Here is a 16,199-nt window from a genome sequence, read left to right on the forward strand (position 1 = left end):
CACACTAACAATAAAATGCGTAATTTAATTCCCTAGTGGGAGGAGTGTTGCAGTAGGAATGCGGGATGCAGGACGGAATTGTCCATCCTTGTCTCACATGAATCCGTGTTTTACTTGGCCTCATAATAATATTATCCTACCAAAACAATAGACACACTGCTGCTAAATGTGTTCAAAAACAGCCGTGCAGCTAATAGGTTTGGCATGCTACAACGTAAGATTTCATTTATTAACTAGGTACCCTACCGAAAAATATTGTAAATATAGCAAAAATATGCATCATTAATAGATTTTAAGGAAAATACACAATAACCAGTGAGAATGGGCTTAATATGCAAATGCATATGGAAATATGCAAATACATATAATCCGGTCTCTACTCATTAGCATCAACACAGCATATTTATTAATACTGAATCACAGCTGTTTGTTCACAAGACACCTCTTACATTAAATATGATATGAATGATCATACTTCTTGTTTTATTCACATTGCAAATCAAGTAGTACACTTTCTGAATATAAAAATCATAAACACATGAGAAAGCACCACACAAAATAATTATTTCCACACAATAATGAATCAAACAGAGGGTTATGATCAATATCTTCCAACTCCTAATGTCTTAAGATTATTTTGTAATTTTAGTCTATTTCACACAAAACAATCTAATTAGAACAATAGCTAGAATCTATTTTCATATTCTTAAAATAAGCTAAATAGTAATGTACAAGCATAATGAACAAAACCACAATTTGGAAAAAAGATATAAAGCCAACAGGATAATTAGCAATAAAAGATTTATCAGGTAATATTCAAAATTTATATATTTTGTGAAACTCCCACCAAGAATCATGAAAACAGTTTTAAATGATGACCTGTTAGCCATTAACATATTGCCACTACAACAAGCAGGTATATGAAGAGGACATACAGGATGATTCTAAATGAGAGCAGCAACACGTTCGGTAATTCTCAAAGGAAAAACTGATTCATAGATAATACAGCTGGAACAACAAAAACTGAAAGGTTAAGAATACCTTGAGATTTCGTAGTCCAGAATTGAAAGCATTAGAAATTTCTGATAAAATCATTAATGTATTCCTCTTCTGTTATAGGACAGCATAGTGAATAAAATATTCCAGAGGTAAAATAGTTCTATAACTGAAGCTTTGGATGAAGAATACTCAAGAGGAGATCAGAAAAAATAGAAAAATGAGTTTTCTAAAACAATTCCATGTCTACAATCTTTTATATTGAGCATGGTATATTATAATTACAGTAATCGAGATTTTTTGTAAGACCATATTACAATTTAAAAAAATCAAATAAGAAATCTGAGGGGAAATATTAATAATGGATAAAATGATACGGTAATGTTATTAGATTCTACACATAATGAGAGAATCATTTCACTTACCACAGGCTCAAAGTGAAAGGCAATGAAAATACTGTAGATTTATACATTGACCTTTTCTAAAGAAGATGATAACATATGAGTAGAAACGATGTGTAAAGAAATAATCGATTTAAAGAACTGAATGGTTATTAAAACTTAAGAATAATGGAAGTTCAAATGCCATAGTAGGAAAAACAATGAAAAGGAAATACAGCTAGTGAATATGGGTTAGATAAAAAATGAAATAAGTAAGTATTTCAAAATACAATTAAACAATTTTAAACTGCAAACAATAATAATTTTACGCAAGAAATGATGGATAAATAACAAAACTTCCAAATTTAAAAAAAGAATATTTGTATTACAATGAAGTTACACTTCAACTAATATTTTATCACAACTAAACTACAGTAAAATCCACACTCTGTTTCTGAGTATTTTACAGATCATAATTTGAGTTTAAAACCTTCAAGAAATTTGTCAAACAACTTATTAGATAATTTTTTTTTTTTAACTTCCGAGTCCACCATTAAGCATGCTTCAAAGGATGATATGAATGATTTGTAGCAAGTGTGAAAATGCCATGCCTGTCTGGGATTTGAACCCAGGACTTCCGGGTTAAGAATTATTACATAATTTGTCAACATGTTATGTCACTAAATTACATCACTGTATCATTTTTTCTTACTGTAGCCTCACTCATAAATACACTGTTTTTTTTTTTTATTATTTTCAAAAAATGTTTATCCAATTAGTGTGTAAACATTTTACAATATTCTAAAACCTAATCCTTTTTCATTAGTATATATCTTTACTTTTTCTCTACCCTTTTTTCCATATTAAAGTAATTCAGTCCCCTACTATACTAAGACAAGAAACTGATGAAGCTTTTTTTGCTGACACTGATTTTCATACAGCCAAACACAAAGGCAGTAATAATGCACCATCAAAATTAATTTGCTATAAACATCAAGACAGGGCTGAAGATTCTGTACAAATAACAGTGTAGGATTTGTGTAAGGCCAATAAAATGGAAACACATTTAAAAAAATAAAAAATACAATGGGAAAGGCGAACAGTAAAATCTGAAAATTACTGCTTTCTAAGTATGGCATCTAATAACTGACTAGGATAATTTATACAAAATATAAAGAAAAAACAAGAAGTCTTTTCTTAAATGAGGAGGTAGTGGACAGTCAAATTTTAGAAAATACATAAGAAGCTAGAATAAGACACGAAATAATATTAATTGTAGCCAAATACAAAAAAAACGTTGGCTAGAATATAAATTCAGTATGAAAATAAGTAAGATAAAATAAAACTAACAAAATGCAGAACGAAAGAGAAAAATGGTGAGCTGAATATACAAAGGGTATAGAAAAGAAGTTTAATACCTTGTCAATTAAACAGTAAAATTACAAACAATTTATGAAGTAGATATTGAAACCATACTAAAAAAGAGGATGCAGAATTCTCAACTAGAAAAATTGATTTGGTGCTGTTAAACAAACTCAGGAATAAGAAAACAATTCTTAAAAATATCTGCATTGATTACAAGATCTCTTGGCAGCAAAAAGGGAATAAAGGGTAAGAATCAGAGCAAGAATATATTATAAGCTTTAAATCTGGAATACAGATGACTGTAGAAAATCAAACCAGTTCTTAAGATTTAATATAAGCGGTTTTAATACAAAACTGGAGAAGAGAGGTTTGGACGAAAGAAAAGAAAAAATAGGAAATTATATTGAAATTTAAAAGTGACTTTTGTCTGAGGAAACCAAAGCTTAAAAATAACATGAGATAGAAAAAACTAAACGTGAACCAAAACTAAGTCCAACTTTTTCTAAAGAGAATTTAAATAAGATGATCCCACTCAAAGTTTTACTCACATCCTGAAAAATGCAACCTAACCTCAAGGACATCTATTTATTTCACACACCGATAACTATAGGCATAAACCCGATTACAGCTACCTACCTATTCTTTTTTAAAACGAGAAAAATTTTAAGCATATGAAAAATGTGTAGCCAGACCAAGATTCAAACCCAGTAACATCCAAATGAAAGGCAAAGAGGCTACCATTCCGGAGTAGAGGTCAGCAGAAAGAAATAGTAAAAAGATTGAAGTACTGCTTCATGCAAATATTTGTACATGGATGTAGCGATTTAAAGGTTACAGTTGTTTTTAAACTAAATCCACTGATAAATGAAATTATATCATAGAATCTGTTGAGGATAAAAAAAAGTTCATTAATGACAATCTCTTAATAGTGTAAGGTAGAAACAATGACATAACTGAATTACTTTTAAAGATTCTCTTTAAATAGTAATACACAGATGTAATTTTGTTCCTACCAGCCAAAAAAGTAACCTAATTCAAGCCACCACAATAACCACATTTAAGTAATCACACTGAAAACCAGACATAAGCAAATTTATTTTTATAAACAAAATAAATAACAAACCACATAATTTCATACAAAACAGCTAAATAATATAAAAAATAACAACTGTAAGTACCTGGGTATCTGTTTCATTAATTTAAGGTTAAAAAGAAAAACTAAAAAAATAAATAGTATGATATTTTAATTATTGACACTCTTAATAAAATGGTTGCTGAACAAATAAAACGCCAAAATCAAACCTTTACTTAAACATAATACGAGACCAGAAAACTGTAGATCAACAAGTTTGCTACCATTGTTTTTGAAGAGTAGTTGTGAATAAGTTTAGATCTCATTTTAACCAAATAATATAAGGACAGAACAAAATGGGTTCAGAAAAAAGAATTTACAAAATAAGGATTAGTTTTCTCAATTCAACATTAGATGAATCCAGAAAATTTTTAGTGAAATGCAACAGTAACATGGAAAGAGTTGTTTGGTGGAAGCAAGATCTACAAATGGATTGATTGCTTTAAAAAAGGTAGGTTTTCTCTCTGTGATGAACGAAAAGATAGATATTGCAAAGACTAAAACAATATCAAAGCCATTTAACAAATAATTCATAATAATCAATGAATTAAAGTTTGTGAAGATGCAAGCGAGTCGAATATAAGCCATGACTTCACATTTTCAATCATCCACAATTCATTAATCTTTCTAAAAGTTGCATTTGCTAAATTCCACATCAGCTAACAAACATTTTTAAAGAAAACTGCTTGAAACTCTCCCAAAAGCTTTTCAAATGTTTGAAGATGAAGGAGACGACTCATTTCTGATACAGATGATAACCGTTTATGAGACATGGTCACTATTACTTTGAACCTGAGAATTTGGTTTAGTTGAAGGCAACAAAATTTAGTCTGGAAAAATCCTCACCAATAATAAAAAATTCAAACTCATAATCCACAGGAAAGTTGGCGATCACGATACTCTGGGATAAGAAAGGTTAAGTCTTTATTCACTCACTTCTAAAGGTGAAACAGTGAATAGTGAAAATTACTGTGAGCTGTTGTAATCACTGAAGAGAAAAACTAAGTCAAAAAATTCATAAGATGACATTTGCTTCAGGATAATACTCATATCATACAGTCAAAACCTTGGCCTTCAGTATCTTAGGTTTTGAGCTGCTGGGCCTGCCATCAGCCAGTTCTGATCTGACTCCAAGCAATTTTCATTGCTTTTGCCCATTGAAAGAACAGCTTCAGAGGAAGAGTTTCTGTTCTGATGAAGAGACCATGGAAGTGATGCAAAATTGGATACACAACAGACCGAAAAAATTTTCTTCCAGGAAAAAATTCAAAAGCTTGTTAGAAGTTGGACTAACTGCATAGAAGGAGAAAGGAATCATACTGAAAAATAAGCATGTTTAACTTATTCAAGTCTAACAAGGATGGGTTTTACTTTTTAAATTTCACTTTACTTTCGTCTTCTGTCATACAGTAAGACGGTTATCACTCGTGAAGTTCTTAGATGTAATGATTAAAAACAATTATTGACTCTTGGAATCACCATGTAAATAATTTGTATTCAACAACAAATATCTCAAACATTATTCTTTCAAGATTAATATGTAGACGTTATAAATTAATGAAATAAATTTTTCACCGACTAATAATCTCTCACATTCAATACTCGAGAACTCTTTTCAGGACCATAATCTAACAAAATTTATAAGTAAATTCAATCTACAAAAGAAACTCATAAGAAATACGATAGGAATAAGGAAATACAAAACATTCAGGCAATCTGTTAAAGATCTGAAACTGATGATGCTTCTTTCACAATTTATAAAATAAATAGTTACAATATTATATAATAATAGTCAACTATAGGCAAACTGAATTTAAAAGAAACTTAAACACTTACAATGTCAACACAAAAATGGAAAAGGCAGGTTTATGGATATTTATAGAACCACATTATTTTAACATAAGTCTTCTTATCTATTCACAAAGTTAATGAAAAAATTACCATATGACATTTGGTAACAGTGAAGTTTTAAGAAAAAACCTAATGGTATTTAAGTGAACGATTGTTGTTTATTTTATTGAAGAATTCCTTCCTCTTTCCAACCTAGATAATTGATTATAGATTTAGGATTAAGTTTTAGATTTAAGTTTTAACTTCCGATTCACCCTACATTCAATACTTACATCACCTAGGGTAATAATGTAACAAATGAAGATAACTGATCTTGAAGGATGTAATATATATTTTGATATTAAAAGGTTGCTACGGATAAGAAAGGAGTAAAAGCATCAAAGTAGTACAATAACTGAAAAACAAAAAATTATTGACATATATATTGTACAATGTTAATATAACTGTTTCATTGACCAGTAAAACAGAATATATTATATAACAAGAATAAAGAACTTCATAATAATAGTCTTAACCAAAAAGAAAATTTATATAATAATTTACACAAACCTATTTCTATGTATAAGAGCATTGAATGCAAGTCCATCTCGCCATGAGGCGGTGAAATCATTGACACGTACACCAGGGTATTTGGCAGTGGAGCGGCGAGCCCATCGAAGTAGAGCATCCTTTGCTGAAACATTTGGTTCTTGACCAACCACAATGTCAGATATCTGCAACAAAAAAAAAAAAAATGAATTGACAATCAAAACTGGATAACTAGCTATTCAACTTAAAAATTTAATTTAAAAATGATTCAAGATTGATACGAGGTAAACCAACTTTATTATTATAATGCTATCCAAGTAAAATAATGTTTTTACATATTCATGTATGTATGTATATGTCTAATTATTTATGTTTTAATATAATAAATCTTACCCTAAATCAAAATTTATTCATAATTATACAATTAAATCTGAAAATTAAGCATGGTGCAATATTTTATATGAATATCAGCAAAAGCTCACACAAGTTAACTCAGTTAATCATTATCAGTTTCATATTTAAAATATTAAGTAGATAATCATAAAAACATTTTACAGTGCTATGATGACTGTCAATAAATAATCTGTATCAAAGAATAAGATTAAAAATAGTGAAAGATAAAACTAGCATACATATAGTACAGTAGTAATGTCACAAGAATTAAATATTAATAAAATAATTTTTGCAATAAATTCAAAATCTAACAACAAAATTAGTGCAACTGATAAAAAATAACATCAACATAACTGTGATTTTGAATAAATTTGTTATACTAAAATTGAGTTTTAATAAAAATACTTTTTCTTCTAAAAAATTATGTATTCAGTTTATGCTTAAATAAAAACCACAAATTATGACAATTCATTGTTAAAATAACATGAGCATATCACTTAATTTTTTACTACAAATCACAAGTTTATAACTTGTGCTTATTTTTTGTATCACAAAAAAGATATTTTTCAAAACTTCACACATGAAACACACTCAGTTATTTATTCAGCAGTGTTCTATTAAACGTGGAAAATTAAACTGATAAGAAACAATAAGTCTGTGGACTTTACGCGTGCACACACACACACACACACACACACACACACACCCACACAAACACACACACAGAGAGAGAGAGAGAGAGAGAGAGACTAAAATTATCACAATATCAAAATCACTAGTAATCTGAATTACTAGTACTACTGTACTATATGTATGCTAGTTTTATCTTTCACTATTTTTAATAATCTGAATAGAGAAATAATAAGAAATAATAATAATAATAATAATAAGAAATAATAGAAATAATCTGAATAGAGACCAACAAAAATTTCAATCACAAAAACTAAAAAATATGTGCATATGCCTGTATGTATAATAAATTAGCAATAAATAAATGCAGATTTCCATACAGGTTCTACGTAGAACACATTTAATGCCTATGGTTGTTAAAATTCATATATAAATGAAAAAATGTTAACACGAAACAAAATTAAATTAATTCATCAATGTTTAGAAAGGGTAAACACATAAATGAGCAGTAGTTTTACCTGGGGTATCTGAAATAATGTTGGCACTGCTAATAATGCAGTGGAAGGAGTAGTGCAAGAGATAATTATACAAATCAGTGCGATTAAATAACCCCCGTTATGAAGAGTAGCACTTTACAAAATGTTCTCCTTTTTGTAAAAATAATGAAAGAATTAAAAATTAAAAATAATAAATAAATTCTAGCCTCTGTGATGCAAGTGGTAGCATCTCAGCCTTTCATCTGGAGGTCCCAGTTCGAATGCCGGTCAGGCGTAACATTTTTCATACACTGCAAAATTCCATTTCCATATCCCATGCATAAGCTTTAAGCTTATGTGGCGATATCATCAAGCAAAAAAAAAAAAAATGCAGTATCATTAATGGGGATAAAAGGGAAATGGGCACATGCACTGTATAGCAAACTCTGTGCTTGCACAAGTATAGGCCATGGTTGAGTTAATAATTCTCTCATGGCCCAACACAATGCATCTCCACTATGTAAGTCAACTGAGCTTCCTAAACTTTGATGAGTAGTACACACATTATAAAATCCCATATTTAATACACTATAAAACTTTAAAAAAGCAATATACAATGAAACTCTCATCATTTAAAACAACAAAAATGAATAACCTGTAAATCGCACAGCAGCAGCAACACAAAAATGTACAGTTATGAGAGGAATAAAATTAGAAAGGAATAATATTATAATAAAACCATAACATCATACAAAAAACTAATGAAAATGCTAAAAATGAGTAATTATTCATTTATTAACAAAAAAATTTATAAATCAAATCTCTAGAAGTATAAACAGGTGGTATTCGACGACTGTTACTTCTCTACAACATTTAAAGGAGAAGAAATACATTTACATTTTTGCAAATATTTGTTTTAAAAAATAATAAGAAGAATAGCACAAATCCATACATACTATGAATATGAAAGCAAACTGATACTGGAATACTAGAAACTGTTAATATAAACAGATATGAAAGCTGTATAACATGCAAAGATCACATTACACATTATATCATCATATTTTCACAGTGGGAACATAATTACAACCCAGTAAGAATTAGAGAACATACTTCAGAAACAAGTCTAAGAGTTAAGGGAATTTTTTATATGTTTAACATACTCAATGAAATAAAATAATTTAGTAGGTATTTCAAACATTCAAACATAATTAAAGTTAATGTAATCTGAAAATAACAATCAATAAGTAAAAGGAAAAATCAGTAGTGAAGTGTTAAAAAGTAACCAGTAAATACAACTGGTGCAGCTCGTGTTCAAAAAAAAAAAACTGTGATAAGTTTAAACTTACTCTTAGTGAAATGTACATTCAAGAACTTCACATAGTTAAAACACTTTGTTATTACCAACCACAATTCTAAATACATTACTTTAAACAATTAATAAACACAATAGGACACTTGAGTGTCTTTTAATAAATATAGAAAAATAAAATGAAAGAGAAAAACTTTATTTTCTTTTAGCAGTATTCATCATAGTTTCGGTAATAATGTGTGTAACACTTAATACTCAATTAAAACAATAAAAATAAACATGAAATAACAAAAATATAACTAGAAATAATCACTTTAATTATAATGTCTATATAATTTCTTTAAAAATACATTTGTAATGCAACATTACCAATTAATGATTCACAATACCAGATTAAAGTATACACCAATTTCCAAACTGTGAACTATAATTTGAACAGCAAAACAGTACCAAAATACTGAATAGATATACACACTGCTTCACATTTTTATGAGAGAAAACATAACTCAGTAAATAAGAAACAAACATTTAAAAAATAAATAAATCAAAAACATATAAAAATCGATGCAAAAATATTAATATATAAACAAGCTTCCATAAGTTTGGGCAAAAAACATATTTCCTTTGCATTAAACCCTGATTCTGACAAATAGATACGTTAATGCAAAGTATACTGTAACTGACAAAGTCTTATCAGCACTGTCTCAAAGATGATTGGCTGAAATCAGAAAACATCAGCTGCTCACCAATAAAAACTGATACGAAGCCATGAATCCTTAGAAAAAAGTTATCGATGTACAGTAAAAAGTCAAGAAATAATTATTGGATGAGCACAACTAAATACATTATAAAGCAGGAATTATTTTATGCTTATAAAAATTTTATTAGAAACAGAATTTAATTAATATAGTATCTATGAAACTGAGAATAAAGGCTTGTTTTAAGGTTACTACATCAGAGTTTATCACCATATAAGTACTCACTAGTAGAACCACAATAAAAAAGAAAATAATTATTAAAATAATAATGGCTTAAGTCCCCAGGAAGTAGTCAAGGATGCATTGTTTTGCAACACAAAAAACTTGCTATCATAGCAAGCAATTATTTCCAAGGAATATGAAATATAAATAACATTACATTCTGTAACAAAGGTTACAGAATGTTTAGACGCCACACAAATAATTTTCTAAGTTTTCCTAGAAGATGATGTGTACAACAATATATTATGAGAGCATAATTTTTTAATAAAAAATGTTTACAAAACAAACCAAAAATACAAACATAATGTCAAATAAAAATAAAAACAATTGATTTATCTGCAAAGATGTAAATAAAATTAAATGAATAACTTTTCAGAGAATTACGATGCAAGCCAGATATATCAAATCTGGATTAAACACTATTTCAAATAAAGGAAAAAGTATGATTAAGATTAACAAAAAAATAAAAATAAATAAATAACTAAATTCAAACTCCTCACAAAGATGTAAACCCTTTTTTAATTATCATTTCATCCATCACATCTACCTCATTATACATGTATAAGATGTATTAAAAATAAATACACTTGTGAGTAATAAGAGGTTGTAATCATTCCATTCATTTCTTTAAAAAAGAGGCAGATCAGTCCATCATAAAATAATATAATATTTATAGCAGCGCAGTAAGTTCTTAACACAAAGTCAGTTTAATAGTTTAGTAAGCATCAAAAGAGGTTTAATATATAATATAATGAAAAGAATAAAAAATTAGATAAAAAGCATCCATTAAACAAAATATCAAGAGAATTGGTGACAAAATTATAACCAGAAAAATTAACATATAAATATGAATATATGTATATGTGATGTGAATATATGCAGATATAATAATTAATATCTGTTGCATTTTTTTAGTATAGACGACAAGAAAAATAATTCTTAAAGTAGAATATCTTAAAAAATTAAGATTTTATTGCAAGTAATTACTGATGATTGTAGAAAAAATAATACAAAACCAAGAATTTAGCTGCATTCCTCAAACCAATAAACAAGTGACTAGAAACCATTATTAATCATAGCTTTCAAGTTGGCTTCAAGAAGATGAAGCTTCACACCGTATCACATTTAACTTTCAAGCCAATCAATCCAAGCACCAGTGACAAGTGAATGAACTGGAAACCATCCATAAACTATTCTAGCCAGTCTGAGTTAGATTTGATGCGCATGCAAGTATGTTTGTGGGTATGTATGAGCATTTTTCAGAGAGGGAAAGGTGAAGTAAATAGATATGTTATTTTTTTATTTTTTTTTGAAGTTAAATAAAAAATAACAACAAAAAAGAAACAGACAACAAGAAATCACAAACATACATAGAACTGTATATGGGAATACAACTCTTTCAAGCAGGAAACGGTAACTTTCACTACAAAAAAAAAATTGAATAAGTAGAACTTTATTTAAAAAGTAACATCAGCTTTCATATCCATATTAATACATGAATTACCCTACTTAAAAGACACAAATAACATATTAAAATGGTTTTTAAAATATCAAATATCAAAAATACGTATATAGTTGATAAAAGCTGTTCTAACTTAATTCAATATAATATAAAACACACCATGTATAAATAATATTAAAGATAAAAGATAAAATTTCACCCTGTCAGAAAATTAACACACTGCCGTCAGTATCAATCAATTTAAATTTTGTTTTTTTAACTCAGTTTTTTATGAGTAAACTTTCATCACAACTGAAAAAAATACACATTATAAGTCTAACAAGTAAACGTAATAATTTATCATAACAGCAAGGTCAAATACTATCAAAAAAAAATAACTTAATACCTTAAAAACAGTTATTTACCTTAACATCAGGTACTTATGCATGGTTGAATGACAAGCATGTAGTTTGTAAACAATCATCTGCATCAAACATATATACTTTGAAGAAACATATATTCGTAATTTTGTTGTACAAGAGTGCAATTTGTACTGTCATTTGAATTAAGTAAGAAATCCATGACTAAGATTTTTTTACAAAATTTAAATTAACATAAGTAATATAAAAAACACAACTGAAATTGTACCTAAGATATAAAACAATCTCCTCTTCCTGACTGACCGAGGCTAATTATCACAAATGGCATAACAAAATAAATAAACAGTCCACAAAATAAATTAAAAAATACATACATGTTCATGCAGTGTGTGCCCAAAGAAAGATATAAATAATATCTAACAAAAAAAATTTTAAAACACTTAAATTTTTACACAATCTGCCATGCAAAGTAAAAGAAGGTACTACATAGAAAAAAATGATAATGTCATATTAAGCAACAAGATAAACCAAATAACCAGATGTGAAAAAAAATCACAAAAAAACTATTACTAAAATTGTTGGACAGTTTCTAGGAACAAAAAAAAAACAAATTTTAAAATTTTGAATAGAAATTAAAAATGTTTAATTAAAATTTTGAATAGAAATTTCAGGTAGATGGTGAAGTTCTTGGCCACAGCCGCTTCCCAAAATCAAACATAACTTTTTTTTACAAAAGCACGAAACAATCCAACATACTTTTAGAGTATGTTTTGGGGATAAGATCCTAAAAAAGTGTTTTTTTACAATAAAATATCAATTTGCTGGACAGTTAAGACTAATTTTTAGTATTTTCTCAATCTTTTATTCATCATGATCTTTGAAATTATGCCAAAAAATGTCAAATTTTTAATCTTAAAATAAAAGCCACACAAAGATTTTATGCAGCATATAAAAACAATATTAAAAAAATCAATTAATCTATACACATATATTGTACGAACACTAACTAATAAGTATCCATCACAAACAACAAAAACTAAATTTTCATGTTATAAATAATATTTTTTTGGAAGTTTATTTCATTTTTTATTACAAAATCATGTTTTATTATAATATTATATTTTATTTTATTGTATTGTATTATATTTCATTTATTACATTATATTTTTTGATATTATATTTTAGTTTATTGTACACTAACCAATAAGTACCCATATTTATCACTTAGTAATTATATAGTATCATATTTTATTATATTAAATTTCATTTATTATATTATATTATATTTTAGTTTATTGTAAAACACTAAGTATCCATCACAAACAACAAAAACTAGTGCACCCCTTTGGTATAAAAAATTTAAGACACGCAAGCAAAAATACCTAAAAGGCCATCAACAAAATGTGCACTTTCAGATTCTTTACATTTATATGAAATAACTTAATCCACAGCATTCAAATTAATCTAAACACAGAGAATTCTTTGTTTATTTCTATGTTGTGTTAAAAACTGATTGACCCACACACGTATTCTTTAAGGTGTCTATATAATGTGAGGAAATTGTTTGGTTGTTTTGCAATTTTCATGTTATAATGATTTTTGAAAGTTTATTTCATTTTTTATTACAAAATCATATTTTCATGTTTTTTTGTTCTGTAGGTCTTTAATATATGTAATGGGCATAACTCCACGAAAGCATTTGAAAATTGTTTCTCTTTCTGAGGATACCAGTATGACACAATGACAAATAGTTTTTGAGTGTGGTGTAGGACTAGGAACAGTGAACACTATTTTAAAAAACTGGTTCCCCTCAGTTTTTTGTTTCTTTTTGTTTTAAGAATGAAATATTAAAGGGTTCCTATGGCCAGGCAACTCAACAAACATAAACCAACTGAAAATCTTTGGACAACAGTCAAAAAAATGAGTTGTATCACAAAACTGACTTCATTCAAGCAATAATATCAGTATGATAAGGAAATGATGAGGCCTTATGAAGAAATCAAAAAAATATTTAGACGCTTGTTGAATCGATGCCAATCACGTACACGAAGTGATTAAGCATAAAGGAGGACATATTAATTACTAGATATTCACAAATTGTACAGGTCTGATTTTTTTATAAATAGTGTTACTTCTTATTAAATAGTATCAGTGTTTGGATTAATTTGCACACTATGATTAATTTGCACACATGTTAGATGGATTGGACAATCGTAACTGAAACAAACTACTGAAAAATAGAAATATTTAAGGAACACAGTAGATCTATAATTCACCAACAAATATATCAATGCATACTCTCTCATATCAACCGGTTATAACATAACTTATTTCATAGCATCCATAAGTGAAAAGCAAAAAAAAAAAATACCTTCAACTAAAAATAAACATGTGTATATATATATATATATATATATGTTTATTTTATATATATATGTATACATGTTTATTTTATATATATATATGTATATGTAACTAGCAGTTCAAAGACCTTCATAAGCTACAACATAACTTTTTTTTTAGGCTGCATTAGAAAGCCAAAATTTGTTGTTTAGGATGACCAGATCCTTTTCAGAAGTACACAACAAATTATTAATACAATATCCACAGCAGACAGTATTTCATAAAATTAACTCTACCATTTTCTGATCAATAACCCATTATGCAGCCATGTTAATAGGCAATGATTATGAATAGATGATCATTTAATTAGAAAAACAAATGGAACTTTGAGAAAGAATATTTACATTCTACCATTCTAGCGATAATGACTGTACATCCAAACATCTATCGATATCTTATTCGAGAAACATAAGGATCTTATTCATCAATACATGAAATTAATATTTGTTTAGTCCTTACCATACATTACACTGGCCATATCATCTCCTGTAACAGGAAGATTGTACAAGTACAAGCAAAGACCCACCTTTAGTCGTAAAACTGAAGCATGCATGCAATTTTTTTCAGCCAACTGCTGACAGTAGTCAGGTACAAAGTCAAGGAACTTTCAAACAGTGTCAATTACAAAAACAAGGTTGGTGACCGCACAATAATTTTAATCGGTTGCTCTCTGAACCCGTACCCAAAAATCATCCTCCAGTTAAACGAATAAAAAAAAAACATTGCATGCTATACCTACGGCCTCTACAAAATGTAAAACACCATTACATATTACCTTTATCAGTGAACAGAAAAATAACAGATGAAAATTTCTCCGCTCACAATGCCATAACATTTTAATTTAAGTGTAACAAAGCAGGTATATTTTATTGGAGCGACGAAGACTGTTGGCCGGCCTGCAGTGCATTACCGTGACAATTGTAACGGTACGAGAATGAAGCCGTGACCCGAAACAATAAAGGAGACCGAACGTTCAGTTCGAAACGATTCATCACCTGCCATACGTATAAACAAATAAAAACAAAGTTACCTGAGGGTTATTCCTCACGAGTTAAAATATTTAAATCGGTAAAACATATGACAAATAAGCCTATCGGCCACGGATACGGTAACCGACGGAAGTACCGTTGCATCCTAAACGCAATAAAAATGAAATTTTTCACTATTCATCATAGAAAATAGACAATTAGTCTGAATAATTATAAATCAATTTTACTAAGAGATGTCGTAGAATAAAAAACATTAACGAAGTTTGATGACTAAAAAATTCACCTTTTACTAATAATAATGAACAAATGATTTTTAAGTCGTAACAGAAGCAATTTATATGGAAAAACTAAATATAATTTTAAGGCTTTTAGTTGGAATTAACAGTAAAAAATCCAACATTACCCGATACCATAAATCTACAAATCGGAAAATGAATCCTGTAAGAGGAAAAAATATTTCTCGCGTTATATATTTATAAAAATGTAAAAACTACCGGTTTCCGATTGAAAATTCTCGTAAACAAGATTGCACAGAATGGAGTTTTCTTGTAGAGAACTGGAAAACATCTTTCTGGGGGGAGAGAGAAGATTTCATTTTTTGTAACCAAAATTGGTTGCCCTCATTTGTTTAATATCTGCCGGTGAACAAAAATGTTTAATATCCAAAATATTTTATCTATTAAAAGTATTTTAAGTATGATAACAAATAAGGGATTAAGATAAAAGCTAGATAATATTATAAATAATTCAGCAATTAAAATGAAGTACTAATAAATGGAAAAAAAAGATCGTAAATACGTCTGAAGATGTCAAATAAGAAAATATGATAATAATTAAATGCTAGAATAAAAAGATTGCACGGTAGTTGATATTTTCAGACACGGAACATAATTGTTATATAAAAGGCTACTGAATAATTTATTTTATAAAGTCATCCGTAAAT

General features: G+C 28.2%; 1 protein-coding gene across 31 annotated transcripts in view; it reads right to left on the reverse strand.

Moving 5' to 3' along the window:
- Positions 1-16,199, reverse strand: part of shot (dystonin-like protein short stop) — a 644,960-nt gene that overhangs the window by 328,641 nt on the left and 300,120 nt on the right. For all 31 annotated transcript variants that reach the window (XM_075363589.1, XM_075363494.1, XM_075363728.1 and 28 more), the window contains one exon: positions 6,274-6,437. In XM_075363589.1, coding sequence (XP_075219704.1) covers positions 6,274-6,437 — 164 coding nt within the window. The remainder of the gene's footprint in view (positions 1-6,273; positions 6,438-16,199) is intronic.

Source organism: Lycorma delicatula, chromosome 1 (genome assembly GCF_047948215.1).
Source record: "Lycorma delicatula isolate Av1 chromosome 1, ASM4794821v1, whole genome shotgun sequence".
Classification (NCBI taxonomy): Eukaryota; Metazoa; Arthropoda; class Insecta; order Hemiptera; family Fulgoridae; genus Lycorma; species Lycorma delicatula.